This window comes from Sturnira hondurensis, unplaced genomic scaffold (genome assembly GCF_014824575.4).
Source record: "Sturnira hondurensis isolate 20B ecotype Veracruz unplaced genomic scaffold, ASM1482457v3 Scaffold0004136, whole genome shotgun sequence".
In the NCBI taxonomy this organism is placed as follows: Eukaryota; Metazoa; Chordata; class Mammalia; order Chiroptera; family Phyllostomidae; genus Sturnira; species Sturnira hondurensis.
This window is the reverse complement of record NW_028076767.1, coordinates 28,281,809-28,309,751: the sequence shown is the minus strand read 5'-3', so window position 1 is coordinate 28,309,751 and position 27,943 is coordinate 28,281,809. Positions and strand designations below refer to the sequence as shown.

Genomic DNA, 27,943 nt, shown 5'->3' with positions numbered 1-27,943 from the left:
GGCTCTGATATCTCTACAACGTGAAAAATGAAGTGGAATGGTTGGTATACTGTTATTTGTTTATTACTGATACGATGCCCTATTCCAAAAAGGGACGTAAGGAGGCAGGATGGCTGGCCTTACCGCCTCACTTGGTGCTAAAGAGTGCACGTCCACTGGGAGACACTGGCGGAGGAGACTGTTAGAGGCTGCAAGGGCAGGCTGGGGAGGGGCGCTAAGAAAAGCGGTGGCGTCCGGTCCTACCTCATCTCCACCTCCTTGCCTACAAGCTCTACCTCGGGGGTAAGCCAAACGCTAGTGGGAGGGTTGCAGCAGGAAAAAGGCTAGTGGTCACACAGAAGAGGGCCAGCTCCCAGGGTGGCGCCCCGTCTCGCCATCCCTTCCTCCCCCTGGTGCCCACTACAGGTAGAATCTGGTCTTCTCCGAAGAGCTCTGGCTGGGCCTAGGGTCTCCTGCGGAGAACAGCCAGCTGGGTCAGTCCACAGGCGGGTGCCCACTGCTAGCTGCAGGCTCCAGGCTCAGCGTCCCCCTCGCCCCCATCCTCCTCCTCATCAGACTGTGCCAAGGGTGTGTCTTCACCGCCATCACTGGGGCTTGGGCTGTGCGGGTTGGTGGAGGAGTCAGAAGACGAGGAAGAAGTGCGGGATGTGGTCCTGTCTGGCGTGTGCCTGGGCAGGCTCAGCTCCACTGGATGGCCGTCCACCCCTGCCCAGAGAGAAGAGCTGGTCAGGGCCACCAACTGGGCTTCAGGGGACTCTCAGGGATGGACTCTGGCCAGGAGACACTGAAGACCAGACAAGGGCGGAAATTTGTCCAAAGCTACTTAGCCAGTCTAGCAAAAAGCCAGGTCTCCTGACTCCCAGCTCCTTGTACTTCTAGGACCACATCTGGGCTCGAGAGTCAGGTCAACCAATTCAAGATTCCAAGTTCCACCAGGTCACTTATCTACTTAGTAGCTTGGAGCAAGTCACTTCTCCTCACAGGGACTGTGCTCCTGTCTGTAAAGAAAGGGACCCCTACATTCCAGAAGAGCTTTGAGGGTGAAATCTAATAAAGTTTATAAAATGCCTGACACGTAGCAGCAGGCTATCAATTAGCAGCCGTAGTTGTAAGAGAACATCTAACGTCTAAGTACATGGACTTCGGAGTCAGAAAGCCATGGATCAAGCCCAGCTTTCCCACTTTCCGGCTGTGTGACAACTTCTCTGACCCTAACAGCCTTTATAAAATGGAGATACTCTACCTGCCCTAACAGGGCATTTGTAAGGATTGACATAATACATGTATTTTACAGTATTAGAAACTTACTAAAGTGCTCAATAAATACTATATTATTAAGGTAACTAAGACCGTTAAGTTCTCCAATGCAGAAATTACACTTTTATATCATTTTGATTTTATTCAATTCACAAGTGTAAAATTAACCAGGCTAAGGGGGGGTTGGGCATTCTTAGAATTTTGGACTGGAGATCCAACCCAGTTGGCCTCACGGTCAACTTCCCTAAAATCAGAACAGACAGCTGTTTCACTGGTGGCAAAGCACCCCCCAGCCCCTGTGCGTACACTTCCCCAGCCCACACTTCCGAGCCCAGCATCCGGCCCCAGCTACGTGGCGCCGAGCCCCAGCAGAGGAGCATACCAGATGTCTGCGGGGTTGGTGGAGGGTCTTCGCAAGGCAAGAACACGTCTGCACTGTCCTGATCTCCAAGGTCAATAAATTCTACTTGCTCCAGGGTGTCCACATTCACTTCCATGGATGAGATACTACCTATGGGGGCTGTAGACCAAGGCCAAGTCAGGAGGACCCTGGCTGGAGCCGACAGGATGGACAGAGCTACCTGTCAGGTCCAGGGATAGAAGTTCAGAGTGATGAGAAAACAAGAGGGGAAGGGCCCCCAGGATTCTGGATCTCCAAGACTTCCTCCCTAAATCCCCATCCCCAGGACCTAGAACTCACGTCTCTGTGCCTCGAGATGCAGGTGAGACAGGGGGAAGACGAACTCTGTCTCTGGCTGTAAAATGTCCTCAAAGAACTTCTGCCGCTCCCGCAGGCGGAGCTGCTGGCGCTCCAGGGACGCCCGAGCATTTGGGTCCATGGCAGCTCCTGGAGGGAGGGGAGACGGGGCTATGACGTTGAGAGGCAATACTGCAGGGGCCTGAGCTTGGGGAGCCCCACTGCAGCCAGCATCCCAGGGTGGGGTCCCTGGTTCCAGCCCAGACACCTCTGGACATGGTTTCCTCCTTCCCCTTCCCTAAACCAAAGTTCATTACCACAAATTTCAAGTGTCATAGAGAGGCGGGGCTGCCCCTGGTAGGCTCCACAAAGGGGATGCCAGTCCCAGGCACAGCCAGAGAGGCTCCTCTGTATTCAGGGGATGGGCACAGCCAACGGCCAAGTCTCAGAATCCCGCCCATGTGAGAGGAGTTGGCGGGGCCACTCAGGCCCAAATGGGGGAGGCGTTTACCCACTCCTCTGCGGCGAGGGAAGAGGACAGGACGAGATCTCAGGTGGACGGTGCCCTCCGTCTAGTGCTATGGTTCCTGCACCTTCAAAACCCAGACAGAAGCTGAAGTAGCCCCTCCCTTCCTTTCTCTCTCTACACTCAGACACCCCATCACCTTCAGCCTCATGCCCTCCAAACCCTGGTCTGAAGTCACAGGCCTGACGTCCAGACTTGGCTCTCTTTGCCTAAGGAAATCATCTTTCTAGCTGCAGTCTCCCGGGCCAAAAGTGGTATAATCACCCCACCTGCCTCCAACATGAGGCGCTGCCTGGGAGGGTGCTCCCGGAAACGTGAAGCTCCTGCACTTGAAGCTCTTTACCTGTGGGGACGTCTCCCCCAACACGTGTCTCCTCTGATCCATCTCTGTCTTACGTCCCCACTAGTCAGTGAGTAGCAATGGAAAGGGCAGGTACTAGGTCCAAATTCAGACCAGGCCCCCAATGCTGAGAGCTTTCCAGAACACCAGAGCCTTGGGCCGGGCCAGGCCCTTTGCATTCACTGGCGTTCGCTCCATCTCCTTCCAGGCATTCGGCTCAGAGCCCATCACAGGAGGTGAGGGAGTAAGTCTCAAACCTGAGGACCAGACTACCCTCCTCCGCAGGCTGCCTTCCCCGCCTCGTCTATACTCTGCATATTCAAGACCCTGGTCAGCTCCAGAGCCGCCACGGGAGACCTAAACCCAGTGGGCTAGGCAGGGCCAAGGAAGTGTGGGGAGACCTTGCGGCCGAGGGCTGGTGGTGGAGGAGGAAGGCGCTGACGCTGATTCCTGGGAAAGGCTCTTAGATCTGCAGACCAGGTCACAACGCTAAAAATACCCGGGCCCCTGAGGCCGAGTGCTTTAGCAGCGGCTGGGGGAGGGCGCGTGAGAGAGCAGGAGAGTAAAAGGCACCAGGGACTCTGGGACGCCCCTTCTCTTTTCCCCTTCCCCAACCCCATCAACATCACAAGACTGAAGGAACTCCCCCGCCCCCCCCCAGAGGGGGGTGCCAAACCGAATACTGGAGTGGGGAAGGGAGTTGTTTACGCGACTCAAGGTGCTGAGGAGAGGGGTGAAGAGATTTGGGGGCAGGAGGCTGCCAGGGGCCTGGCTAGGGACGGGTGAAATGGAGAGCGCCCTCCCGGTCTCAGCCCCACCCGCGTTGGAGTCAGAGGGAGCGAAAGAATTCCCTAAAAGGGACATGCTGTGTCCGCAGGGGGGAAGGGAGGGAAAGCGATGGAGCACCCCCCCACCCCAGTTCTTCCTAGGCTCACGTCCCCCCAACACAGCAGCCCTCCCACGGCACCTGCGCCCGCCTCGGAGCCCCTACCTGCCGCGCCGGCGCCCGGGCTGACTCAGTCTGTCCGCTCCGGCGAGACAGCGGCGGGGGCGTGGGAGCGAGCCACCAGCCGGGGTGGGGCTGCGCCGCCGGGTCTCCCCCGGGACGCACTGGCCCTGGGAGCCGGGAACGAGGAAGAGGCGGGAGGCGGAAGTGGGGGAGGGGCGGTGGCGGGCACACGCGCTCGCCTCTCCCTGGGCGGTTGTGGGGGAGTCCCTTCGGGCGCGATAGCTCGTACTTCCAGGGCGGCCGAAAAGTTCTCGGCCCCCATCCTTCCTCCCCGTGCCCAGGCGGCCTTCTCTGCGCTCCATCCGCCTCCGCCGCAGCCCGTGCGCTCGGTTCCGCACGCTCGCCTCCACTAGCCGCACCCCACCGGTGGCTGCGGGCGCGGCGGCGCAGACGTGCCGGCCGCGGGGACACGCGCGGGCTCCGGGCTCACGCACACTTGCTGCTCCAGGACTCCCGGGCAGCTCCGAAGCAACCAACACGAACCCGCACTCCGGCACCTCGGTCACACTCGCACGTAGTTGCGCTCACATCTCGAGAGGGCGCACTCCGGGAAAGGGAGGCTGACCACCCGCAGGTGGGGGAGGGCACCCAGTGCCTCCCGTCAGAGCAGGTGTACTGCAGCGGAGGATCCCCCTGACCCTGGGACTCACCCGGCAGCCCCTGGGACTCACCCGGCAGCCCCTGGTTCCTGGATCCAGGACTGGACAGCCAACGCCCAGCCTTCCAGCGCACTGGGCGGGGTGGGCGCCGGGATGGGGCGGGTCAGGGCTGGAGGGGTGGGCCGCTGCACCGCACCCCCAGACGCCAGGGAAGAGTCAACCCTTAGCACCCTGCAGGGTGCTAAGAGAGGCACTGTATGCCCAGGCTGCGGGGGATGGAAGGCTCAGGCGCAAACTGCGGGCCTGGAGGGGAAACGCTTGCCCCCTTGCAGAGCCTCCTGGCTCAGATCAGTGTCAGTGTCCAATCTGGCAGTTCCGGGACCCAGAGCCTGTGCCCATTCTCTTCCTTCTCCCTTGCACCCACCCTCTGGTGCTCGTAGCCTCAGAAGCTCGGGCCGGGGAGGTGTCAGTCAGAGATGCTTCTGCTGCAGGGTCAGCGAACATCCTCGAGCAAGCCAAGAACTAGGACTCATCCTTGGCACCTCCCTGTCCTTCGCTGCCCTCATTAACGTACATATTCATTTCTTGTCGATTCTCCTCCTTAAATATCTTTCCAATCCACCAGTCCTCTCTGTTCCCACCACCATCTCTCCCTTGGCTCCTACAACAGCCTTCCAGCTGGTTTTCCTATACTCGCTGGGCCAGCTACAGCTTCACTCCATTCCCCACACAGCAGCCTGTCGTTATTTCAAAGTGCAAGTCTGACCCACCACCCTCTGCTCAAGTCTCTCCACTGTCAAAGTAAAATCTAGGCCTGATCTGAGGATTTTTAAAGTATATTTTATTGATTATGCTATTACCATTGTCCCATTTTCCCCCTTTATTCCCCTCTGCCCTGCACACCCCCCTCACCAGCGTGTCCCTGCCTTAGTTCATGTCCATGGGTCATACATATAAGTTCTTTGGCTTCTCCATTTCCTGTACTATTCTTAACCTCTACCTGTCTATTTTGTGCTTACCATTTATGCTTCTTCTGAGCTGAGTTTTGAAGAAATGAGTTCAATGAACAGAGAAGGCAGGAAAGGAATGGACGTGTGAAAATTCACGGCACATTCAGGTTTCCATGTCAGGAGACCAGCACTCTGAAATCCCTAAGGCACTGCCCCTTTTATTGTTACTGGGGTCTCAGAACAACGCAGTGAGATAAACACAGCAAGCTGCTTTCCCAGTATTTTACAAGCAAGGAAACTAGTTCGTGAGAAGAAACAAGGGTAGTGGTTAAGAGCATGTGGATGGTAGAACCTCCTGGGTTGTGGACCTAGCCCTGCATCTGACCACTTCATTTCTCTGACCCGGGGTTTCCTTACCTATTAGATACGAATAATGCATCTCTGTATCTTATAACTCACAGGAAATGCTAGTACAGGACTTGGGCATTTTGGAGATGCTCAGTAAACGTTAGCTGTTTTGACTGTAACGCATTCTGAGAAAGGGAAGAACTGCTCTGTTGCACAAATTTCTGAAATTACAGAAGTCCTCCGTGATAGTTAATACTTCTACAGAGCTTATTATACACCTGTCACTATTATGAGTACTTTGTATATGTTGACTCTTTTAATTCTCTGAATAACCCTGTGAGGTGAGTACTATTATTATTTCCATTTTGCAGATACAGAAACTAAGCTGCAGAGAAGTGCAGGGACCTGTCCAAGGCCAGACAGCTGGTGAGTGATGGAGCTGGAATCTGAACCCAGGCAGGCTGCCTCCAGAGACTGTGCTTATAACCACTGCTCCCAGCCTGTCCCCTTCACCTTGTTGCACTTTGCATCTTCCAGGGAGTGTCTGGGTCAGTGCAATTCTTACTGCTCGTCCGTGGACTGAGTAGTGACTTGGTGCCATTTCCCAGCATAGAGGAATAAGGCCAAGTCAGAAGGACAGTGCATAAAAACTCAGCTCACAGAGTCATCACCCCACACTTCAGGCTTGTCCCTAGAGACAGGGCTGTGTGGATTGCTCTGAGCTGTCCCCAAGATGGCAACAGGTCAGGAACCTCTGTCCCTTCTCTTTGCCAGATACCTGCCAGATGAAAGGGTCGGGTGGGAAGACATCACCAACCTAGAAATATTTCGGGGGGCTGTGCTGGAAGAGCATCAGCCAGCCGGGAGGAAGCCCCAGGCAGTGGGCCTGGCAGCGAGTGGCAAAAGGGTTGAAAGGAGCAGCGAAAAGCTAGATGGCTTAGGCTTCCGGCTTGCTCCTAAGACGCAGAAAGCTGGGAGGAGGCGTCATTACTATACTAATCATTTTTTTAATTGTTAGGTGATCTATAAAATTACAACTTTTGTCTAATCCATCAGAGAGATGAGGTTGCAGAGCAACCAATTAACCTGAATTCCAAAGAAGGAGAGGAGCCTCCAAAAGGAATCTGGATGCGGGCACCAGCACACTCGTGACGCCGGAGGAAGGCCAGGTCTGCAGACAAGCAGGCAAGCAGCGTTCGGCCGCAGTCATGTTGACTTGCTAAAGGCCGGGTGTGTGGGGCAGTGTGAGAGTGGGGGTCCGCAGATACTAAAAGTTATTGTGGAAACAACAAACCCAGCCTAGTTTAACTCCCGACAAGACTGACTCAGTCCTGCCCACCAGTGGCCTAAAAAGGGATAACAATTTCTAGGCATAAATAATGTCCCCAGTCTCTGCTGCTCTACACATTCTGTCCAGAAATCAATAAAAAATTACAATGCATAGACAAAAAGCAACTTTACACAACCAAAAACCCCCCAAAGGCCCTATTGTCAAGAGACAAAGTAATGGATAGAACCCGCTGAAGACCTGGATAACTCTCTGGAGTTATCCGACAGAGTTTAAAACAATTACAAGGACCTGCTAAAGCCTCCGTTGGAAAATGTGGACAATGTGCATAAACAGAAAAGGAATTTTAGCAGAGATGTGGAGACTACAAAAGAAGAGTCATATGGAAAATTCTAGGGGTTTTAAAAACCTGTAACAAAGATAAAGAATGCCTTTGGCAGGCTCCTCTGTGAACTCAACACAGCTGAGGAAAGAATCAATGAACTTGAAGAGAGACCAAGAGACACCTGAACTAAAACAGAAAGAGAAGAAAGAGTGAAGCAAAACAAGACAAAGTGAAAGAACAGAACACCCAAGAGCCAGCAAATGTGTGATTTGAATCCCAGAAGGAGACAAGATACAAATGAAAATATGCACACACACAAAATATGACCTCGCTACATAGTCAAACTGTTGGAAGCCAAAGATAATGAGGAAATTATCAGGCATCTAGAAGAAAAAAGACACGCCACCCCCGGAGGAACAAAGGCAATAATTAAAGCAGACTTCTCGTGAGAGAAGTCATGTGACCGGAAGACAACAGAGTGGTAGCTTTAAATGCTGAGAGAAAAAAGCTGTGGACCCAGAATTCTATACCCAGCAAAAATATCTTTCAAACTTGAAGGAGTTAAAAATACTTTTTTTTCCAGATGAACAAAACCAAAATTCATTCCCAGCAGGTCAGCACCATAAGAAACGGCGAAGGAAGCGCTGGAGGCAGAAAGACCATGATACCAAAGAGAGACCTGGATCTACACACAGAGATGGAGCTCTCTGGAAATGGGTGAAATAAAGGTAAATATAAAACATTTTTCTGTTTTTAATCACCTGAAAAGATAACGGACAGCGAAAGGAAAAGAATAGTGGCCCACTGTGGGCTAAGAGATATCTAAAAGGAAAGTGTGTGGCAATAACCGCAGTACGAATTATGGGATGTGAAATTGGAAATATACCGTTAAAAGGTCTTTGTGCTTTATGAGAAGCAGTGTAATATTATTTAAGATGGACTTGATTGGTTGGTCATATCTTCTCGAAGGCAGGCTTGCTTCCCACGTGCTGTACAAGTGCTGGAGGTGGGTTTCTCAGCCGCAAGGCGCACCCGCTGGGCAAGTGCTGTGCAGCTGGGACCACTGCACCACGTGCTGGACTCTGGGGGGAGGAACCGACCCGAGACGTTGCTGACGCTCCTGCTGCGTGGTATGCTAGTGAACTGTCTTGACTGGACACCGTGGGTCTCACTGTCTACTGGTGGTGCCTGTGGGCGTAAGGTTGGCCCTCACAAAACATAATCAGCCCAAAGGAAGGAAGAAAAACGAGGAAACAGAAAACAAGCACAGATGAAAAAACAGAAAACAAATCGTGAGGCGGTAGATTTTAATCCAAATGTATCAAAAACAAACTAAAAGACCAATTACTAGATTGGGAATAAAAGCAAGAGGCAATAATATGCTGTCTACGAGAAACCTGATATAAGTGTGAGGAAATATGTGGGTTAAAAGCGAATAAATGGAATAAGATACACCACACAAACACTCACCAAAGCAAACTGGACTGGCAGCATTCATATCAAAAGAAGCCCTTCGAAGGGAGGGCCGTTACCGAGACGAAGAGGGACGTTACATAATGATGAAAAAGGTTCAACTCACCAACAAGACTTAACAATCACAGGTGTGTATACAACTAATAACGGAGCTTCAAAAATACATTAAGTAAAAACCAATAGAACAAAAATAAGAAAGTGCAAAATCTGTAATACTGTTAGGAAATTCAAAAATTCTCTCTCAGTAATCAGTAAAACATGGACCAGATAGGAAAAAGCTAAGGAAACCTGAACACTACTAACTTGTTCTTTCTTTGTTAATTTTTGTATTTATTTATGCATTCATTGGCTGGCTCTGATTGGGGACTGAACTCACAACCTCGGTGTATCAGGATGGTGCTCTCACCAACTGAGCTACCCAGTCAGGGCTCAACTAACTTGTTCTGACTGACATTTTTATAACACTTTACCCAACAACAGCAAAATAAACATTCTTTCCAACTGCCCATAAAATGTTGGGCCTCTCAGCTTGGCCCCACAGAGAGGCCCGCCCCCGCCAGGGAAGCGCAGAGGCCTCCCGCAAGCGCGTGGGGGAGCATGGAAACAGGTTCCTGGGCCCTTGTAGGGCCTGGAGATGGTGTGGCCTTGGCCCACAGCTTCACTGCGACCCTGGGAGACACTGAGGCAGAACGACTCAGCGGGAGCCTTCCTGGATTCCTGATGCTCGAAGCCTTTGCGGTAATAAATGCTTCTTGTTTCAAACTGCTGGCTTTGGGGATAATTTGCTATGCAGCAACAGATACCATACAGAGATTTGGGTACTGGGGCAGAGGGCTGCTGCCACGGCTCTCTAAAGTATGGGAGTGGCATCAGGACTGGGCAAGGGACTTCGAGAAGAGTGCAATGAAAGCCTAAAGCGCCTTGAAAAAAGCCTCAGGCTTTTGATGAGGTTGCATTCAGAGCACAGAGCCAAGATTTTCAACCTTCGCCCTCTCACGGCACACATAAACTAACTGCTAAAATTCTACAGCACACCAAAAAATATATTTTTTGCTGATCTGATAAAAAAGATGGGTATAATTTTTTTATTCATTCACACCAGACAGGTATGTTACTATTTTATTTGACAGTCTAAGGGAAAAGAGGTCAGTGTCCCTGACTAAATAGTCAGGTATTGTATGTTTTAAAATTTCTTGCAGCACAGCAGTAAGCCACAGCACTGTGCCACGTGACACACCGAATGAAATTCGCCGGCATAGAGGAAAGTGAAATAAGTACTATCGGAAACTGGGGAAAGAGGAATTCTTGCTATGTTGGGGGGTGAAGTTTAGCAAGCCTGTTGCAGGAAGGTGGAAGGAAGAAAATGTGCCCGATGAATTGAGTGGTCCAGCCAAGGAGATCTCCAAATAAGGTGCTGAAGACGCACCCGGCCTCCCCTTGTTGCTTACAGTAAGTGCAGGTGGGAGAGAGACTGAAACAGTCGATCTCAATGAGGGCAGCGTTGCTCCCTGGGGACCTTTGGCAACGTCTGGAGACATATTTGGTTGTCCAGAATGGAGGCTGCTACTGACCTCCAGTTAGTGGAGGCCAGGGATACTTACATCTCCCATCACCTCTTACCCCCCATCAAAGCATCATCCTGCCCAAAATGTCCGTAGTGCTCAGGTTGGGAAACGACGAAACGAAGGGCTGTTAAGTATAAGGGAGCCAGGACTTCCTGGTAGAAAACCCTCAACCTCTCCAAATGGCAAATGACGCTTCAATTAAGAAATGGTTTCCTAGCAAAGCTCGAATCCAGGGTATTGCAAAACAAACAAACAAACCCCCAAAACAAACCATGGTCCATAATGAAACTGGGAACGTGACTCTAAACCTTTTGGTTTACATTTATGAAAGACTGAGGGCGATGCTTCGGCGTTCTAGTCAGTCGGATAAAAGACCTCTAAAAAAGTACAGGTGCCTCACAGATCCTGTGACTTAAACAATGTGGATTCTAATGGAGCTTAGAAGAAGCCTAACAGAGAGAAGAGCTTATCCAAAGAAATAGTGGGCACAGCTATTGCCCGACAGAGTGGACTGGAATGAGATTCAGAGTGACCCATGGTTCTTAAAAGGACTGTACATCCAGATACACCTCCAGCTTGGGCTGAAAGGGACACAGGGAGTGTAGAATAAAGAGAGAGTTTCCAGTTCTGAACAACACGAAGTACCTGCGTTCCTCTCCACCCCACCCACTAAGTGCAGCTTAAAATGCTGGCCGCTGTGCATGACAAACAGAAGAAGGCAGGCCGACCAGGAGCCTGGGCACCCAAAGGATACGGCAACGAGTCCCTGCCAGGGTGCCGGAGAAGCCAGCCACCTGGACGTGCCCCTTGGGCAGACGCAAAAATCCCCCGCACGAAAGTAACTGTACGGGGTTGAATAGTGTCCTCCAAACACAGAATGTGCCCTCACTTGGAAATAGGGTCTTTACAGACCAGTTAAGAGGAGGCCATTCTGGATCAGGGCGGGCGCCAAATCCAACGGCTGATGTTCTTACAAGAACACTGTGACATTCCCCTGTAAGTGGAAGGATCGCACAGGCTGGTGTCTGGAAAATGGCTTGGGAGCCATCACTGGGGCACAAAGTCCCCTCACGGAAGAGAGGGGCGCGTGAGGGGTGAGAAGTGCGGAGTAGCACAGGGCGGTGGGGTACCGGGGCCAGGCTCCCAGGCTGAACCCAGCTGCCTCGCCTCAGTTGGTGGTGCCCTTCCCTCTGGGCCCTGAGGACAAATACCACGCAGCCTGGTCAAGCTCACTCTTCTAGTTCCAGCCACTGCTGCCCTCGGCCTTTTCTGCCCTAGCAGCATGTGATAATTCATAATCCCCTCACATACCTATATTTCTAAAAATTCCCTCTTTTGAGAATTCCCTGGCCACCTCGCCCCTCTCTGCCCAACCAACTTCTCCTCCTCCTTCTTTCCCTGACCTCCTCAGGCTGGTCCAACAACCCATGGGATTACTTTCATCACAGATAACCCAACTTCTTTCACTTTGCCAAAAAATACTTTCTGGGTACCTTCTATCTGCCAGGCACTATTCTAGGCTCCGGGGATTTATCAATGAAGAGAACAGAAAGAACCCCCAGCCTTGAGGAGCCACACTGCCCGGGGCCTGTGAGCTGCTTGAGGGGCGGCACGCTCTAGCTCTGATGTTGCTGTCCTTGATGCCTAGCACACAGTGGGTCCCATCGGTGCCTAGCACACAGTGGGTCCCCAGCACCTGGCACCCACGGGCAGCGGGGCATTAGATGGTTCTGATGCCTCCCAGCAGAGTCCGGGAGAGCCCAGTTGATGCGCGCTGGAACTGGCAAGGAGAGAGAACGCCTGAGCAGGCACAGGGACCAAGGAGCACTGGGGTAGACGGGAAGGAGGGAGGCTGTCCTCCATGTCTTCCCTCCCAAGTCACTCCTAGGGTTCTTCCCAGGGCCACGGTGTGTTTGGCCACCCTCCCCCCACTCCTTCACCCTAATAATAAAGGATTTTTATATGTAAGAAACTGTTCTGAGCCCTGGGCTTGGTCTGTCACCCCTAAAAGGCAGAGCTAAGCACACAGCTCCGCCCTAGAGGCCATATGGGGTGAAGTGGTTCCCACGCTTGGATGGGTATCAGATTGGCCGACTCTGTTGGGGGGGCTGTACCTGAGAAGTTGTTTCTCACAAACTCTTCAGATTATTCAGAGCAGCCCACGTTGTTAAAGTCTCCCTCGATCCGTCCCACCCTGTCACCACACCTCCTGCCACGGTCCCCTTCCTTCCCTCCATCAGGTCTCATCTCAGATCTCATCTTGGTGATGAATCCTTCCCATTCCACCCTTCTACCACAGCAAACCTTCTCCCTCTGCTCCTATCCCCTCCGCTCTGTTCAGTTTTCTCCACACACTCATTTCTGTTTGACGTAACAGTGGTGTGCCAGGACTGACGCATGAGGGCTCATAAAAGCCTGTTACACTTTCAGGACCTCTGCCAGCTGGTTGTTAAGCATAGCCACCATTAAAAATTAGGTTATACAAGCTTAATTAATGATATTAAACACAAAGATGGGCCCTGGCTGGTGTAGCTCAGTGGGCTGGGAATCAAAGGGTCGCTGGTTTGATTCCCAGTCAGAGCACATGCCTGGGCTATGGGCCAAGCCCCCAGTAGGGGGCGCACAAGAGGCAACCACACATTGATGTCTCTTTCCCTCTTTCTCCTTCCCTCTCTCTAAACATAAGAAAATAAAATCTTAAAAAAAAACAAGGATGAAAATGTTCAAATTCATCACTTTCTAATTTTTACTACCTTTTACTATTATGTATGTTCTTGAGAGTCTTTACATCCATAGAAATAGAGTCCAGCACAAATAAGGCCCCTTTTTCTATTACAAAATCACAAGCATGTAATTCTGTAACATAACAATATCACACTCAAGCACACCACATGATATTTTAGGTGAAATGTTCAAATTAAAACTACAAATTATTACACCTCTATCATGACCCTACCAACCACACCCAAGCAGACCTTCCTTCTGCTGGACCCTGTATCTAATATGTAACAGTAACATACTGTGCATTTCTGTTCAACTCTGCGTTCAGTGACATCACATTGGTAGCCTGAAATCAGCTGTGGAAGGAGTGTTTACACCACAGATATAGGTAAACGTGATAAATCAGGTTCAATTTATCATTTTATTGATGTAGACCAGGGGTTGGCCATAGGCCAAATGCAGCCCATCAACTATTTTTGTAAATAAAGTTTTATTGCAACACTCATGCCCACTCATTTACATATCATCTCGAGCTGCTTTCACGCTACAACAGCAGAGCGAGAAGAAAGTTCCCAACCCGTGCTCCAGCCGTAAGAAAGTAACAGAGACATTAATATGGCCGAGTAAACGTGAACCCGTGTCCGTCTACAGCTGGTACTTGGAAACAGCGACATGGTGAGACAGAAAATAAGGCGACCGCGTCACTGGTGAATGGGTGGAATTCCAGCACCTCTGTCCTCTCATTTTTTTCACTTTCTTCTTTCTCTTCACGTCAATGAGAGTAGCAACACCCACTTTGGCGCTGGACTTGTTTACCTACCAGAGCCCCAGGCTGGCTGTGGCTGCAAGGGTCGGGCCCAATTCGAGAGAAGCGTGCTAAAAGAATCGACTGGCTAAATGGAATTTGCAAGAAAGAGGATTGTCAAATTTCATTATTTTAGATTTCCATCAGTAAAATTTATACCACACACACACACACACACACACACTTTGTTTTAGGGAGCCGACTATTCGACATTCAGGAGCCATTCACACACAGTTCTGTTTGCCCGCCGCTAGAATGTAAGCTCCCGAAGGGCGGGAGTTCTCTTCCATCCAGTACTTAGCACAGCACCTGACATGGAGCCAGGCCTGAGTTAACACGCGCGGCGTGAATCCACAGATGAGCGCAGCTGGAAACCCCTGGTTTCGTGGGTTGACTGTCAGCCCTTAGGTCTCCAGCTCCACCATCATCCACCTGTAGGACTTGAGTAAACGATTTACCCTCTTTGAACCTTGGCTTCCTCACTTAAAAAGAGGGATAATCCTCTGCCTCACAGGGAGGTGGTGACAATACACGTCTCTGCCTGCCACATACCAGGCTTGTCCATCGATGGGGGCTTCCTCCTGACCCGCAGCCCCGGCCATACACACACTCCTTGGAGACCCAGCCCTGCTGTTGCCACACATTTCAGTGATGTCACAGCTCCCCTCCCTGGCAGCTGCAGCGCAGCCACCTGCACGCCCAGCCTGCGAGCTGGCTGAACCCAGAGGGGCAAGGCTCAGGCAGCACCTGGTAGCAGTCTTGCTCCATCTGTCTTTGAGGCCTCCCAGCGCCAGCATGAGTCCATCAGCAAAGAAGAGGCCCAAAAATAGTGTGGCTTCCAAGGTTGGACGAGGGACTGGGTATGGTCGGTCTTACGGAGGCTGACCACATCTGGGGCAGGGGGAGGGAAAGGGGGAGCTCAAGGGTGAAGGGAGGTCAGGAAGTGAAATGCCTGCCCCTAAACCGAGGGGACAAAACTCGCAGTCTAGGGTAGGTCAAATCCCACTGAGCCCAGCAGAGAGGCATAAGGGAGGCGTTGGGAGGGGCAGGGTTCTTCCTGGGTTAGTGCTCCCTCTCTCTCGGACTCTCAGGTGCAAGATGAGCGACTACAGGACAATATACAGCAGCCTGTCCACAAATTAATCGAGTGGAACCAACTTAAAATGGTGAGATGCCCCATTCTGGTCCCAGCTGAGTGGGGCCTGAGCACCCATGTGGCACTGCTCCTAATGCCATGGTTAAGTGACTCAGAACCAGTCCCCGGGCTGAGCCGAGCCAAAGTCTGGACAGTGGGTGGGAGACGATCCTAGGAAAACCGAAGCTTCTGTTTCTCTGCTTTCTCAACTCTGGCAGGTGTTGAAAAACTTGTCATTCTTGAGGCTGTTCAAAAGCTCGAACCCCCGGATACAAGAGCTGCATAACCTGGCCAAGAGGTGTTGGAACTCACAGCTCAAAGTTCGGAAGGTCCTCCTGATCTCTAGGTGAGCTCAGCCCACCCCCGGCCCCGATGTGGACCCAGCAGCTGGCTTTACTGGGAACAGGCATTGTGCTCAGGAATTTAGAAAACCTAATTTTCACAGAGGCTCTGAGAGAAAGGTATTTTACTAATAAAAAGCTGAGGCTCGGGAGATGAAGTGACCTGTCCCAGTTACCTGACCTGGTAAGTGGCTGAGAGGATTTGAAGCTATGCCTGTGTGCTATCAGACCCGCGACCAAAACCATGGTCATAATCACGCAGTTGTGGGACTAACTACCCCCTGGGGCACGGAGCAGGGTGGGGCCCCTCCTGCTCCCCATCTCCAGTCAACACAACCCTGACTTCCACAACCCTGACTTCCTAGGCATCTTGCTGGAGATCGGTTTCCTCACCAGTCACGTCAGAGTATTAAGAAAACTCAATTGGTCAGGCACCTGCTCAGTGCCAGGCACTATGCTAAATACTTTACAGGCATTTTCACATTTAGTTTATTCTCCCCAACAGTGGTATTGAGTGGACAGAACCACCCCAGTTTTACAGAGGAGGAAACCAAGGCTCTGAGAGGGTACATTTCACAACTCACACAGCCGGTAGGAGGGGGAAGCGAACTGGAACCCCAGCTTGTCCGTCTCAGACGCCCGTGTTCTCCGAGCCGCCCTGCCACTTCGAGGCCTCCTACTCTGGGGGACCGTTCATTGCGAGGGTGTCGGGTCTCACGCCTAGTGGGCACTCGGTCAGCGCTGGCCATTAACATCATCAGTGCTGTCATTATCTTGAGCCCACGGCCTGGCCCCTGCCCACACACCCAGATAGGACATTTTGCAGGGGACCCAATTGGAATAGACACCTTCTAGGAAAGTCCCTTCCAGCGTTTACTGCCTCTGGATAGCCCCACGGCTCTGGGCCCCTCTCCGAGGTGGCCTCCGAGTGCAGGCAATCGGCAAACTCTGAGGCAGCGGGTCAGGATCAAGTAGCCCCATAGTTTTCCAACCTTTTTAAAACAGCTGAGCCCCTCTTCAAAAGTCTGTCCCCAAACCACAGTTGTGTTTTTCAGGGGAAGGTGTCCTGCCTTCACCCTGCCCTGGGGTGGGCGGGGGGGTATCCCCCAGAACCCTCAGGTCTCCTAAAACACAATCTGAATAAAAAAACAAACCCCAAAACAAAAACGCTGCACTAGTTCACCCCATCAGCTGAAATCTGGAGAGAGAACCCTGACTAGCGGCTGATGCTGACCACCTGTATTCCTAGGTATTCTTCCTCCCAGTCACCTGCTTTTGCCTCCTCAGCCTCCCACATCCCTGCTGCCAGTATGTATCCCATCTCCTGCCGCCAGGCGTGAGGCCCTGGGCAGCAGGGAAGTTCCTCCTCGGGCCCTCCCTAGCATTCTGCACAGGCTGCCCTGACAGCCGCAGTCTGGGCCGGGCTAGGGGACTGGGCCTTGGGCCTGCGCGGCTGACTGCGGTTCCTCTCCTTGCCAGGAGCAGCGCTGTCTGCTATAAAGTGTACCAGAATACTGAAGAGCTCCAGGAGGCCAGGTGCTCCATGAAGAAGCCGGAGTCCAAGAGGTTCAAGTCCACAAAGAAGCCTAAGGAGTCCAAGCCCAAGGTGGGGCTGCGGGAGAGGAAGAGGGTCTGGGAGTCCCAGGCAGCAGTGCCAGAGAGAGAACAGGTAGAGCCTGAGGGCCCGAAGGCATCGAGGGCGCGTCGCCTGGCCACTTGCGATGGAGCCGGGGAGAGACAGCTGCCCACTGGGGACCCTAGAGTCGTCTTCCGGAAGACCCAGCATGGGGACACAGAGCAGCTGGAAGTAGCAGACCCGTGGATCTGGTTCGAGGGGCTGCCCACGCGGATCCGCCTCCCAGGGCCCCGCGTGATGTGCAGACCATCCTCCCAGCGCTGGGTCAAGCGCTGCTGCACCCGCTTCTGCTCAGCGTCACTTGAGCAGCCTATGCGCCACCCCTACAGGGTGTGACAGCGCCACCACCAGGCCAGGGTGAGATGCAGGCCCCAAGCCAGGCCCAGAGCTGGGCCCCAGAGTCGGGACTCCGGGTACAGTCTTGGGGGCTGTGGCAGGCAGTGCTGGGAGGCCCCACCTTCAGGCCTAGAAAGAGAGGCTCAGAGATGGGGAAGCCACTCGCCAAGACCACACAGCAGTCTAGTGGCCTGGCGGAGCCCTCGGGACCCGAGCAGGGGCTCCAGGGAAGGAGAGGCACACCTGGGAGCGCGGGTTCGAGGTGGGTCATCCCGTGGCCTGGAGGCCTCAAGAGAGGCCACAACTGCCACTGCTCAGAGTCTCAGGAGTCTGAGGAAGCAGTTTAGGAATTTCCAAATGTCGGGGGAGGGGATGTGGTTGAGCAGAGCTCTGCCACATCCCATCCTCTCTCAGACCAAATCAACTCTCCATTTGTTTTCTTTATTCATGCTTCAAATAAGACTTACTCTGAAAAAGTTTTCTAGCATGGAAAAAAAAATACTGCAGCCACTCCAAGAGAAAATTCAGGTCTCAAGAAAGGAAGTGGGTGATGGGTAGGGGGTCCAGTGGGAAGCCTCCATTTGGAGGCTTCCCCTTCACAAAACCAGTCTCCAAGCTGCCAGACACCGCAGGCCCGCTCCCTAAGCCCTCTCCCTAGGTGGCAGCGCCCCCTGGTGGCAGTCTTCACTCTTAACACCAGATCTCTGCTCTCAGGTGGTGTGACCTCGGATGGGAGCCAGAGTGTGAGCAGAGGGTGGATCATGAAATCTGATTGGGAGGGTTGGACGGGAAAATTCGCGAGTATACAAATAAAAATCTCCCATATGGCACTGAGGAATGCTTCCGTTGGCTCTTCCTGTTTGCCTGGGGCTGGAAAGGCTGGAAAAAAGAGGCCCTCCATGGAGTTGGGGAGGGCAGAGGGGGAGGAATGTGCATCACTTCTGCCTTCTCCCACCCCATCCCCAGGTCCCTAAAGTCAGCTCAGAACCTGGAACAGAAAGCCAGCAAGCTGCACCTCCCCACCCCCACCTATGGGGGGGCTCCTGAGCAGTTGCTCTATGAAGTCATAGAAAGGGAACATTTCCTGGGTGCTTTCTGGGTGTCTCCTGGGTGCCGGATGCCTCACAATGGCCCTGCAAGCCAAGGAGAGAAGGCAGCCACCTGCAGAGAAGGGAGACACTTGCCCAGGCTCACACCACTAGGAGTGGTGGAGCAAGAACTCCGCTCTCAGCCTCCTGGCTGCTACCCATTCCCTGTTCTTCCCTGAAAGAAAGGTAAAAGGCCTAAGGGGGCATCCGTCCAGCCTGTCTCATGTGCATCGCACCCTGATTATCACAGCGTCAGGTGTCAGTAAGTGGGCATCACTGGGCCTCACCTCAGTCAAGGATCGTGGAAAGAGGGTCATGCGGGAAGCTGGTACTGTGTTCCTACTGCTTCCATATGACATGGCACATACATCATCCCATGAAAGCCCTGGTCCACCCATCCGGTCAGAGTCACCCTCTGTCACGAGCTATAGGGCCCTGAGCATGTGGTTGGGAGAGGAAAGCCCAGGCTTTCTCGAATGAAGACTGCACTCCTCCCTTTTCCTTCCCCCAGAGGCAGGATGCGCTGAGCAGATGCCCAAAGGAAAGCAGCAGAGCCATCTAGGGGCACCGAGCCCCGGACCCCACCTCACCCTACCCCCGGGAGCCAGGCCAGTGAGGGAGAGGGATCCCCAGACTGGGAGAGAAAAGGATGGGAGGGGCTCCCCTGGACCCTCCTGTTTGCCACCCTCCCCCCACTGGTGCTCAGCAGCATGACTGTGCATCCAGCAGAAAAGACGCCCCAGCTCGCCCGTGGGACCGCTTGGCACTGCCGGGCTCTGCCTGGGGGAGGTGGCCGGTGGCACTCCCCGCACCCCCCCTGCTTTACTGCACACCACCCCCTCCCCAGTGCTGCGCAACTGCTGCCCCAATAACCTCTCCTTCAGGCTGTCTTCCCACTCAGCGTGCACCCAGCTCAGTTCCTGAACCTCCATTTCGGTTCCCTTGCGGGACATCATCAACCCCATCGACCTTCAGAAATAACCTCTCCTCCATCCCTCCTCCCCAGCCATCTCCATTCCATCATCCGCCTTCCTGTGAACTTCTGTCTTAGGCTCTCAGCAGAGAGACCGTCAGGGCAGTGCGCTTCCAGGCAAAAAAGAACCCCAAACACACTCTTGGGGGTGGCAGGGGGCAGCACTTTTCTTTGTGGGAGCCTACCCAGGGAACCCCAACCAGGGCCCGGAAAGATCCGCAGCTTCCCCCTTGCCCCCAGGGAGCCAGAGCAGAGGGGCCCTGTGCCCAGAGCGCCGTGGGGAGCGACCACGCAGGCCTTCTGTGGGCGTGACTCCTCACGGGTGCACTTCTTCCAGCCTGTCCCCACCGGCAAGGGCATGTGGTCCCCGGGCAACGTGCCTCCCACAAGGTGCTGTCCGGGTCTCCCCACTACCCCCTCCCTTTACTGAACCACTTCAATCGGAGGCTCCTCTCCTGGGCTCAGACCCTGATCGGGACAGAAGGCTGCCCAGGCAACAGAAGGCACCGCAGGAACACCTTCCTGACAGTTGATTGGACTTGGGGGGAGGGTGGGTTAACTTCCAGGTGTTTGAGTGACTTTTAAGACACATCACCTCTTTGAAGCTATTTCACCTGTTTATGTATCACACAGGGACACTAATGTCCATTCCAGAGGGCTCTGGGCACATCTGGCTTCATGGAGACAAGGCCAGTCTGTGGGGTATCGAACGGGTGTTGGGCCTTGTTCCACGCCTTCTCCCTGGCCCTGCACCGCAATAGTAAGGCCCCGAGGCCAGTACCGACCCTGTTTCTCCCTTTCTGCCTAACTGCCCAGTAAAGGGAACTCGATGCTCGTTACAAAGCCTGACCTGTGTCCACATTCACAACCTTTTCGGAGACCATCCCTCTCCCCTTGACCCACGTAGCACTCAAAATGATGGGAACCCAGACCTATGAGGCTATGGAAGCAGACAGGCCTAGTTTCTCACCCTCAGTTACTCCTTATCCTCCACTTGTCTGCTGAATGAGAAAAATAATGGTGCGAATCTCACTGGATTAAGTGAGAATACACATGTCACTTTTCAGTGTGTGGCACCCCGGGGCTCAATACTTGCTGGCTGTACCTAGATCCTGGGCAAGTCTATCCCCTACGTGACAGCTGGAAACACTAAAGGCTCAGAAGAAAGGTATGTCCTCTGGATGATGGGGACTGGGATGGGGGGCAACAACTATAACTTAGATTTATGGGTTGCTTTCTGTGTGCCAGGCCCCACGCTGAGCGCTCTACCCACGACGCCTCAGTGAATCCTCACGACCACTCAGGGAAGTACTATTATTATTCCCCATTGACAAATGAAGAAAGGGACCATGGTAGGGACAGGCGAAGTAGCTTATCTGGTCTCACAGCTAGTACTGGGCCCCGGGACCTGACTCTGCACTCCATCACAGCTCTCTCAAGTCTGTGTTAGAACCCTAGAGCTCTGACTTCCCAGGTAGGGGCAGGGCCAGGACTGAAACACAGCTCTCCGCACCCCCTCATCTCAGTGCTGTTTCCCCGCCCTTCACTAACCTCCTACAGAAAACCTCAAGCACCACAGTGGCTTTCAACCCTCCATAAAGCGTGTCCTTGGTGCCACGAGCCTGCCCCTGCTCTGAGGCTCTGTGGACCCTGGGCAGTTCCTTGCACGCAGGCCCTTTGGGGACTGGCTCCCCTGATCTGGGAGTCACCGAACGAAGAGTCTGAGGTTTAAAGACCTCCGCTTCCAGAGGCGCCCATGTGGGCTGTGCACACCCACCGGACTCATGGGGACCTGGAGCACCCCACCCCCTGGTGTCGACTGACACCCACCTGGCCCATTCATCTCTGATCTGGACGGGGCTGCCCTGAACTAAAGGCTAGAGGCACCATGGGAGCTACTCGTCCTGTTCTCCTCTCCCGTCCTCCTTGGAGAGGAGGGGCTATTCTAAGCACCTGCTGGGCACTTCTCTCCGGATGGCCCAAGTTCAGGTAGTGGGTGGGACAGAGGCAGGCCCAGACTCCGGAGCCCAAGAAAGTCCACTTGGTGGTGGGGTGGAAGGAGCTTTCCTTTATCCTTTGGAAATAAAAACATTTCCTACATTCCTCTGTTCAGCTGGAAATCTGTGGCCATATTTAACATACTGTCTACCAGTTTTTCTTAGAAAGCCTGCAATGTTTATAAAGCACTATATGTCCTCAGTATTCAAACAGTACGGTGGGATGTGGATGTATGACTTCAAGGCGATAGGTTATTTAATCATTAAGAACATACACACCCTTTACCTATTAAAGTCTTCCCAGCGAGTTCACTAATGTCACCCCTGGAGCCCAAACCCTGGCTCTCCCAGCTCCTGACATGTAACCTTTGGCAGAAGCCCCACAGTGCCCGCATCTGTAAAACATGGCGATATTTTCTCCTTCAGAAAGTTGCTGTGAAGACTAAGTGAGCGAGACACTTGGCCCACTGCTGGGCATCTGTCAAGCACTCAATAGATGTTATTTATCACTAACATGACATCACTGTCATTGCTCCATTCTCTCTGGCACTTGCCTCTAGACACTGCTTTTATTGTTACTTTACAAATAAAAAAAAACTCTCATGAAGGTCACATATTTTTGACCCCAACTGCCATTCAGCTCAGTCACTGTTTTGTTTTTTTTAAAAGGCTCCCCTGACTTTCGTGGTGGTACCCGAAACTGAAATTAACACTCAAGGGACTGAGGCCTGTCATCACAGGAAATATGCAGAACAGCGCCAGCGCCTGAAGGAAATCCCCAGAGAGGTGTGCCAGCCAGCAGAGCTGGAGGGACCAGCACGGACGACCAAGGGACATGGCAGCCACGTGAAGTGTTCTGATATCTTTCTCAAAATAGTTAGTCACGTGCCTTTTGGACTTGTGGTGTCTGGAGGGGTGTCCACCGACCTAAGGCAGGCTGCCCGCTGAGGTGACTTGCCTCCTGGACCCTGCAGCCTCGCCAGAGCACCCAGAGCTAGGGAGGCGCCTCACCCTAGCCCCTCTCTGGCCTCCGCCCAGGCACGTTCGCTCTCAAACCTTCACCCCGTCACGCCGCACACCCTGCTCCGGAGGGCTGGGCGCCCGGGGGCCAGGAAGGCTTCCTGGGAAGATCCAGAAGGCACCTGTGCAGCCCTGACACTAAAAGCTGAAAGTTGACAGCTCTCTCAGGCAGACTCTAGAGGGCCGGAGGAGCAGCCCCGACCATTTCAGCGCAGAAGTGGGTCTAGACCAGTGCGCTCCTCTGCACACGTTCAGAAATCACCAGCAAGTGGGACAGGGATCCTGTGAGTGATGGCGGTCCGCCCCCGGTCTAGTAGAGGGGGCTGCAGGTGCAGGGGACGGGACACAGGAGTTCCCTGCGCTTAGGATTTTAACCAAGTGGAGGAATGGATCTGGGGTCCAGGAAAGGAGAAGGTGACCTAATTCTTTGCACACAGCTCCCTTGCCTGGCGTGCTGATCTCATTACACAGCATCACAAAGGAAGGACAGGCAGAACCGTGGAAAATATTGTGTTTATGTACATAGGAAGGACAGCTGCAAGCCCCTCACAGAGGACACTCCACTCCCAACAAAACTCTCAACAGCAAACCCCTATCCCCCGCCCCCCCCCCCCCCCCGCACGGTTGGCGCAGGTGGAGCTGGAAGACTGGGCTTCCTGTCTCCAGACGCCCATCATCCCCCTCCCACTGCAGACTTCCAAAGAAGTCAGGAAAAAGAACCTATGCCCAGAACTGACGTCCAGGGGGAGCTGAGGTGCCCCGATCACACTCGCAGAGATTCTATTACAAGGGTGAGACTGGGAATGATGCGAGGACGCTTCTCTGGGTCCTAAGGCCGACTGAGTTGAGAGCTGGCAGCAGGATGGGGACCCAGTAGAGGGAACTGAAAGTCAGTCTTAGGTTCACGGTGCACACGCACACAGCCAGACCCCGGCTGTGTGTTTTCCTGGTGCTTGACTGCCTCCAGCTGCCGTCCTCACCCCAGAGCAGCCTAACACTGTGCGCCTGCGTCCTTCTCTGCGGCTGCGAACCCAGACACGGAGCGTTTCTCCAGACAGAAGAGCTGCGGTCCCGCAACACGGCAGAGCTGACAGCTGTTCGGGGAGGTAAGGCCGATGACCAGAAGAGTGGTTCACTCCAATCAGATATCCTTGATTTGTTTTCTTTTTTAAAACAACAGGCTGGTGATAGGTATGACGGCTCAAGAGTGACATGGTTCCAATTCTGCTATTGCCCTGAACGACATCCCTTTGCTGACTTCCCGGACACCAAGTTCAGAGCCCTTTGCTGACCTCCTAGACACCAAGGCTTCCACAGACGAGGGCCATGCTTGCAGCTGGGACCCTGACTGCTCCCCGCCTTCTTGCCAGGGCCTCACTATCTTTCCTACACGGACAGACTTCACACTCCCAGGGTCCCTCTTAGGCCTGGGCTGGACCTCACCTGGAGGGTCTGAGCGGCCCAAGGCGTAGGGGGGTGGGGCACCTGCCCAGCGGGGTGTCCAAAGAACCCAATTCTAGACATTGGATTTTGGGGCTGAGTTGAGGGGGATCTCCTTGAGCTCCGTCCGCATGCACAGGTACTCCCCGATGACAGCCATGAGGGCAATGCACACGGCTTGGACCAGCCACCAGGTCAGCGCCGAGGGGAACCGGGAGCTGTAGAACCAGCAGCCCAGGAGGTGAAAGAAATGGACAGTGACAGTGAAATCCAGACACTGCTTCCCTCGCCGGATGAAGTACAGCAAGCCCAGGGCACTGTGGGGAGAGGACAGCAGTGAGTTGTCACTGGGTTGTCCTGGCCTTAGATTAGGTTATCTGGGGAGTAGAGACAATCAGGATGACAGCATACAGATCAGAAGCCAGAGAGATAAGTGCGAAGCAAGGGTTACATTAGTAGATGCCTAGAGGAACACGGCAGCTAAGGCTGAGTCAGACCAGGGAGAAGAAAAACAAAAACATGAGTTTGGTGATAAACGGCAACTGTCACTCAAGGGAATGGGTGGGGACTGTGGCACCCTGAAGCACGCATGTTCCTTCTACAAGAAGGACAAGAGCTACGTGCAGCTGGGTAAATCATCATGCTAGGAGTCTGGCCTAGAATCAATCTTCCCATTTTTGAAGAGAAGCCAGAAATCTGATTTTTTAAAAATATAAAACATCCTGACTTTTAACTAAGTGGAAAAATGTTTTACGTACCAGGCATGTCCTGACAACTGTGTAAGCCAAACAGAACACATCTGGGAGCCAAACTGGAGTCAGCCACCAGTTTCCAAACTCCAGTGTAAGGGCAAGAGTAGTAATGTGCACCCTGACCCGGCAGCTCAGTAGGTTAGAGTGTTGCCCCACTATGCCAGGTTTCGGGTTCAATCTCCAATCAGGGCACATATAAGGAGCAACCAATGAATGCATAAATAAATGAAACAATAAATCAATGTTTCTCTCTCTCCACCCCCCAACTTTCCTTTCTCTCTCTAAAATCAATTTTTAAAAAAAAGAGTAGTAATGTGCAGGGCACTGTTCTAAGTACTTCCACGAATTAGCTCACTTATCCTTACAACTATGATAAAGGTAATATCATCAGTCTCATTTTACTAATGAGAAAACAGGGGCTTAGACAGATTAACTTGCCCATCATCACTAGACTAGTGGTAAAGCTGAAGTTCAAAGGCAAGTGAGTCTCCTCCGAGGCCTGAGATCTCAATCGTTACGCAGCCCGCCCCTCGAGATAGGCAACGCCTACGAGTGATGTCAGATATTAGCCAGTCAAACCCTCAGTGTACAGATGAAGAGCCCGCAGCCCAGAGAGGAGGGAAGCGACTTGGCCAATGGCACATGGACCCAGAACTCAGGTCTCCGACTCCCAATCTAACCCTTTCCTCACCTCATTCCCCATCAGGGAAGTAACCTGAGACACAAGCTGTCTCACAGGCAGCTCGCACAGAGTGACGAAGAGCTTTGCAGCTAAGTCCAGACAGCGATGAAAGGAGGCCCGTGATGAAGCCAGTCCCAGAACTGGCCTCTGCCACCCACCTCAGTCCACCACTCCCGAGGAACAAATGCCAGCCTATCTCACATCCACATTCGGGAAGTCAGTTTCAATGCTAAGGCCCCCAAAGCTAGGCAGCAAAATTGGCGATACTCACCAGGTGAGGGCGTTGAGGATGAAGGACATCATGGAGAGCCGGCCTGAAGGGGTGGAGAAGCCCAGGATCTGAGGGGGAATCACAAACGGAAACACGCTGGAGAAGTGACTCAGTGGAGCCCCAGCTCCAGGCCCTGCCAGCCCCCCAGGAAATTCTTCCCAGAGCAGAGGGGACAAGGCTTCATCTTGTGGCAGCCTGTTTCCAACAAGGTGCTTTCACTGACGTCCACCCTGGGATCTCGTTTGAACCCTCACAGCAGCAGGGAAGTGGTCGTTCCCCTTACCTGGCAAAGGAGGAATAAAAGCTCAGAGAAGTTAAGTCACTTGCCCAAAGAGCAAGGTCTAAACAGGGTTCAGCAAACAATGGCCCCAGGGACCAGACACCCGTTTTTGTTAACAGGCATACTTAGTCAACTTGGTATTGTCTATGGCTGCTTTGGGACTACAATGGCAGAGGTGAGTAAGTTTGTCTTCAAATCTTTACTAGCTCATCCTTTACTAGCCCCATCCTTACTAGCCCCTTTAAAAAAAAAAAAGGTTTGCACATGCCTGGTCTAGCACTCAGGCTATGCGCATGGGAGGTCTCTTCAACAAGGCCCAGGGTGCCCATCCCAGAAGGACAGAGGCTCCTAAGAAGGGACTACTGGGCATCATGGGCGCGCACACCCCCCGCCACTCTTGACCCAGTACCACCGAACATCACACACCTGCCCCGCGCCTTCAGTTACGGCAGCCTCCGATACCCGTCATCTCCTGCCATCCTGACCACTGCCTCACCAAGCTGCTGCTGTTCTTGTCACCCTTCCCTCTTTTCGGATAAAGCTTGCCCAAGGGCTACACAGAGAGTAAGCAACAAGAGCAAGGCTTCTATCCCAGATCTCAAGGCTCCAAAAACAGTGCTCACCACCACACACTGGAGCTGCCTCCCGGGGGCAAACACCTCTCAGGCCTCCGTCACAGTTGATAAAGTACTGTCCTATTCCTGGGCCCCTTTGGACCTCATAACACTCTGCAGAGGATGACTCTGTCCGGTTTCCAGAAGAGGAAACTGGCACAGAAAAGTGAAGCGACTTGCCCAAAGGACAACAGTGTGTGTGGGCCCACACTGCATACCCAGCCTTTCTGAATCAAAAGTACAAGCTCTTCGCATTGCAGTCCACAGCCTCTCTGCTACCGGTCTCGTGATTTCAGGTACAGCAGAACTGAGGTTCACATTTATGACCATACTCGCCCCAGGTCAAACAGCAGGTGAGTGGAACTTAAATGGAGGCCAGACTCCAAAGTCCAGGAACTCTGCATCACACCTCCTGGAATACTCTTTCACCCCTCCCCACTTGCTACCTGAGAATCTTGGGGCTCAGAGAAGTGAAGTCGCTTTCTCAAGAGTGTCAGGAAGATGCGTCCGGGTGCCTGGAACGCTGCCCTGTTTGTTGTAACATCCCAGCCCCTTTCCTTCGCACTGCGAGCCAGCCTCTCTGTTATCAGCCGGTCCACTTTACAGATGAGGCAGCTGAGGATCGGCAAGACGAGATTTCTTCCCCAGAGTCACAAAGCTAGCAGGTGGCCCAGCCAGGTCTGGGGCCCAGCAGTGTGGGACCACAAAGTCCACCCCGTGAGGCCCAGACGCGCCCGCCCGAAGACCCTACTTACCTCGGCGTCGAACATCTGGTCCAGCGAGGGGCTGCTGCGCAGCAGCCCGTCCACCAGCGCCAGCCACAGGCCCAGAGAGCCATAATAGACGTTCTGCATGAGGACGATCTGCGACAGGATCAGCAACGGGTCCCACACGTAGCTGCGAAACTGGCCTGCCATGCCGGCCAGAGCGGCAGGGCCTCAGGCCGGGGCTTGAGTCAGCGCCGTCGCGCCATGGGCTTCAGGACTCCCGGGGACCTGCGAGGACAGATGCGGGGCCTCAGCCAGCCGGCCGTCACCATGGCAACACCACCCAGCCCGGGAGGAGGGGCAGGGACGCAGGGGGCGAGCCCATTCCGGGAGCGAGGGGAGGGCGACGCGGGCTGACCCATTCCCAGGGTGAGGGGAGATCCTGCCAGTCTCTCTGCTCCGGCCCCGCCCGTACTCACGTTTCCTTGGGGTCCACTCACCGGTGACCAACTCGAGGATCAAAGAGTCCGAACGCGACCCGGCCTCACAGGCCGCCCCCCGAAACAGTCTTGACAGACAGGATCATGGAGGAGAGTCCCTACCGGCCTAGAGAGGCAAAGCCCCAGCGATCCCGGCTACTATAGCGGCTGCGTAGAAAGGAAGCGTTTCCGGGGACGACGCTGCGGGAGGGGGGGGGGGGCGGGACTGAGTTTGCGCAGGCGCGGTGGGTGCAAGCTTCGCTTGCTCCCCTGAACCGGCGTACCGAGC

At 53.5% G+C, this 27,943-nt stretch overlaps 3 protein-coding genes across 7 annotated transcripts; 1 reads left to right on the top strand and 2 right to left on the bottom strand.

Annotated features, from left to right (window-relative positions):
* Positions 1 to 45: 45 nt before the first annotated feature.
* Positions 46 to 25,644, bottom strand: DBNDD2 (dysbindin domain containing 2). 4 transcript variants are annotated; one of them, XM_037044147.1, is made up of 4 exons: positions 25,575 to 25,644; positions 1,958 to 2,104; positions 1,640 to 1,777; positions 46 to 705 (listed from the first exon to the last, which is right to left on the bottom strand). In XM_037044147.1, the coding sequence occupies exons 2-4, from the start codon at positions 2,094 to 2,096 to the stop codon at positions 500 to 502; spliced, it is 483 nt and encodes a 160-aa protein (XP_036900042.1). In that variant the 5' UTR covers positions 2,097 to 2,104; positions 25,575 to 25,644; the 3' UTR covers positions 46 to 499. The 4 variants fall into 4 exon arrangements, with proteins under 4 accessions (XP_036900042.1, XP_036900043.1, XP_036900044.1 ...); XM_037044148.1 differs by lacking the exon at positions 25,575 to 25,644 and adding an exon at positions 4,501 to 4,604; XM_037044149.1 differs by lacking the exon at positions 25,575 to 25,644 and adding an exon at positions 4,264 to 4,467.
* On the top strand, positions 14,699 to 17,351 carry TP53TG5 (TP53 target 5). Its single transcript, XM_037044762.1, has 4 exons — positions 14,699 to 14,763; positions 14,970 to 15,069; positions 15,257 to 15,384; positions 16,859 to 17,351. The coding sequence occupies exons 1-4, from the start codon at positions 14,699 to 14,701 to the stop codon at positions 17,349 to 17,351; spliced, it is 786 nt and encodes a 261-aa protein (XP_036900657.1).
* Positions 22,924 to 27,883, bottom strand: SYS1 (SYS1 golgi trafficking protein). Of its 2 annotated transcripts, none has more exons than XM_037044151.1 (4): positions 27,655 to 27,883; positions 27,224 to 27,463; positions 25,575 to 25,642; positions 22,924 to 24,186 (listed from the first exon to the last, which is right to left on the bottom strand). In XM_037044151.1, exons 2-4 carry the CDS (start codon positions 27,383 to 27,385, stop codon positions 23,946 to 23,948), a joined length of 471 nt encoding a protein of 156 aa, XP_036900046.1. In that variant the 5' UTR covers positions 27,386 to 27,463; positions 27,655 to 27,883; the 3' UTR covers positions 22,924 to 23,945. The 2 variants fall into 2 exon arrangements, with proteins under 2 accessions (XP_036900046.1, XP_036900045.1); XM_037044150.1 differs by having other exon boundaries at positions 27,676 to 27,883.
* Between the last annotated feature and the right edge of the window lie 60 nt (positions 27,884 to 27,943).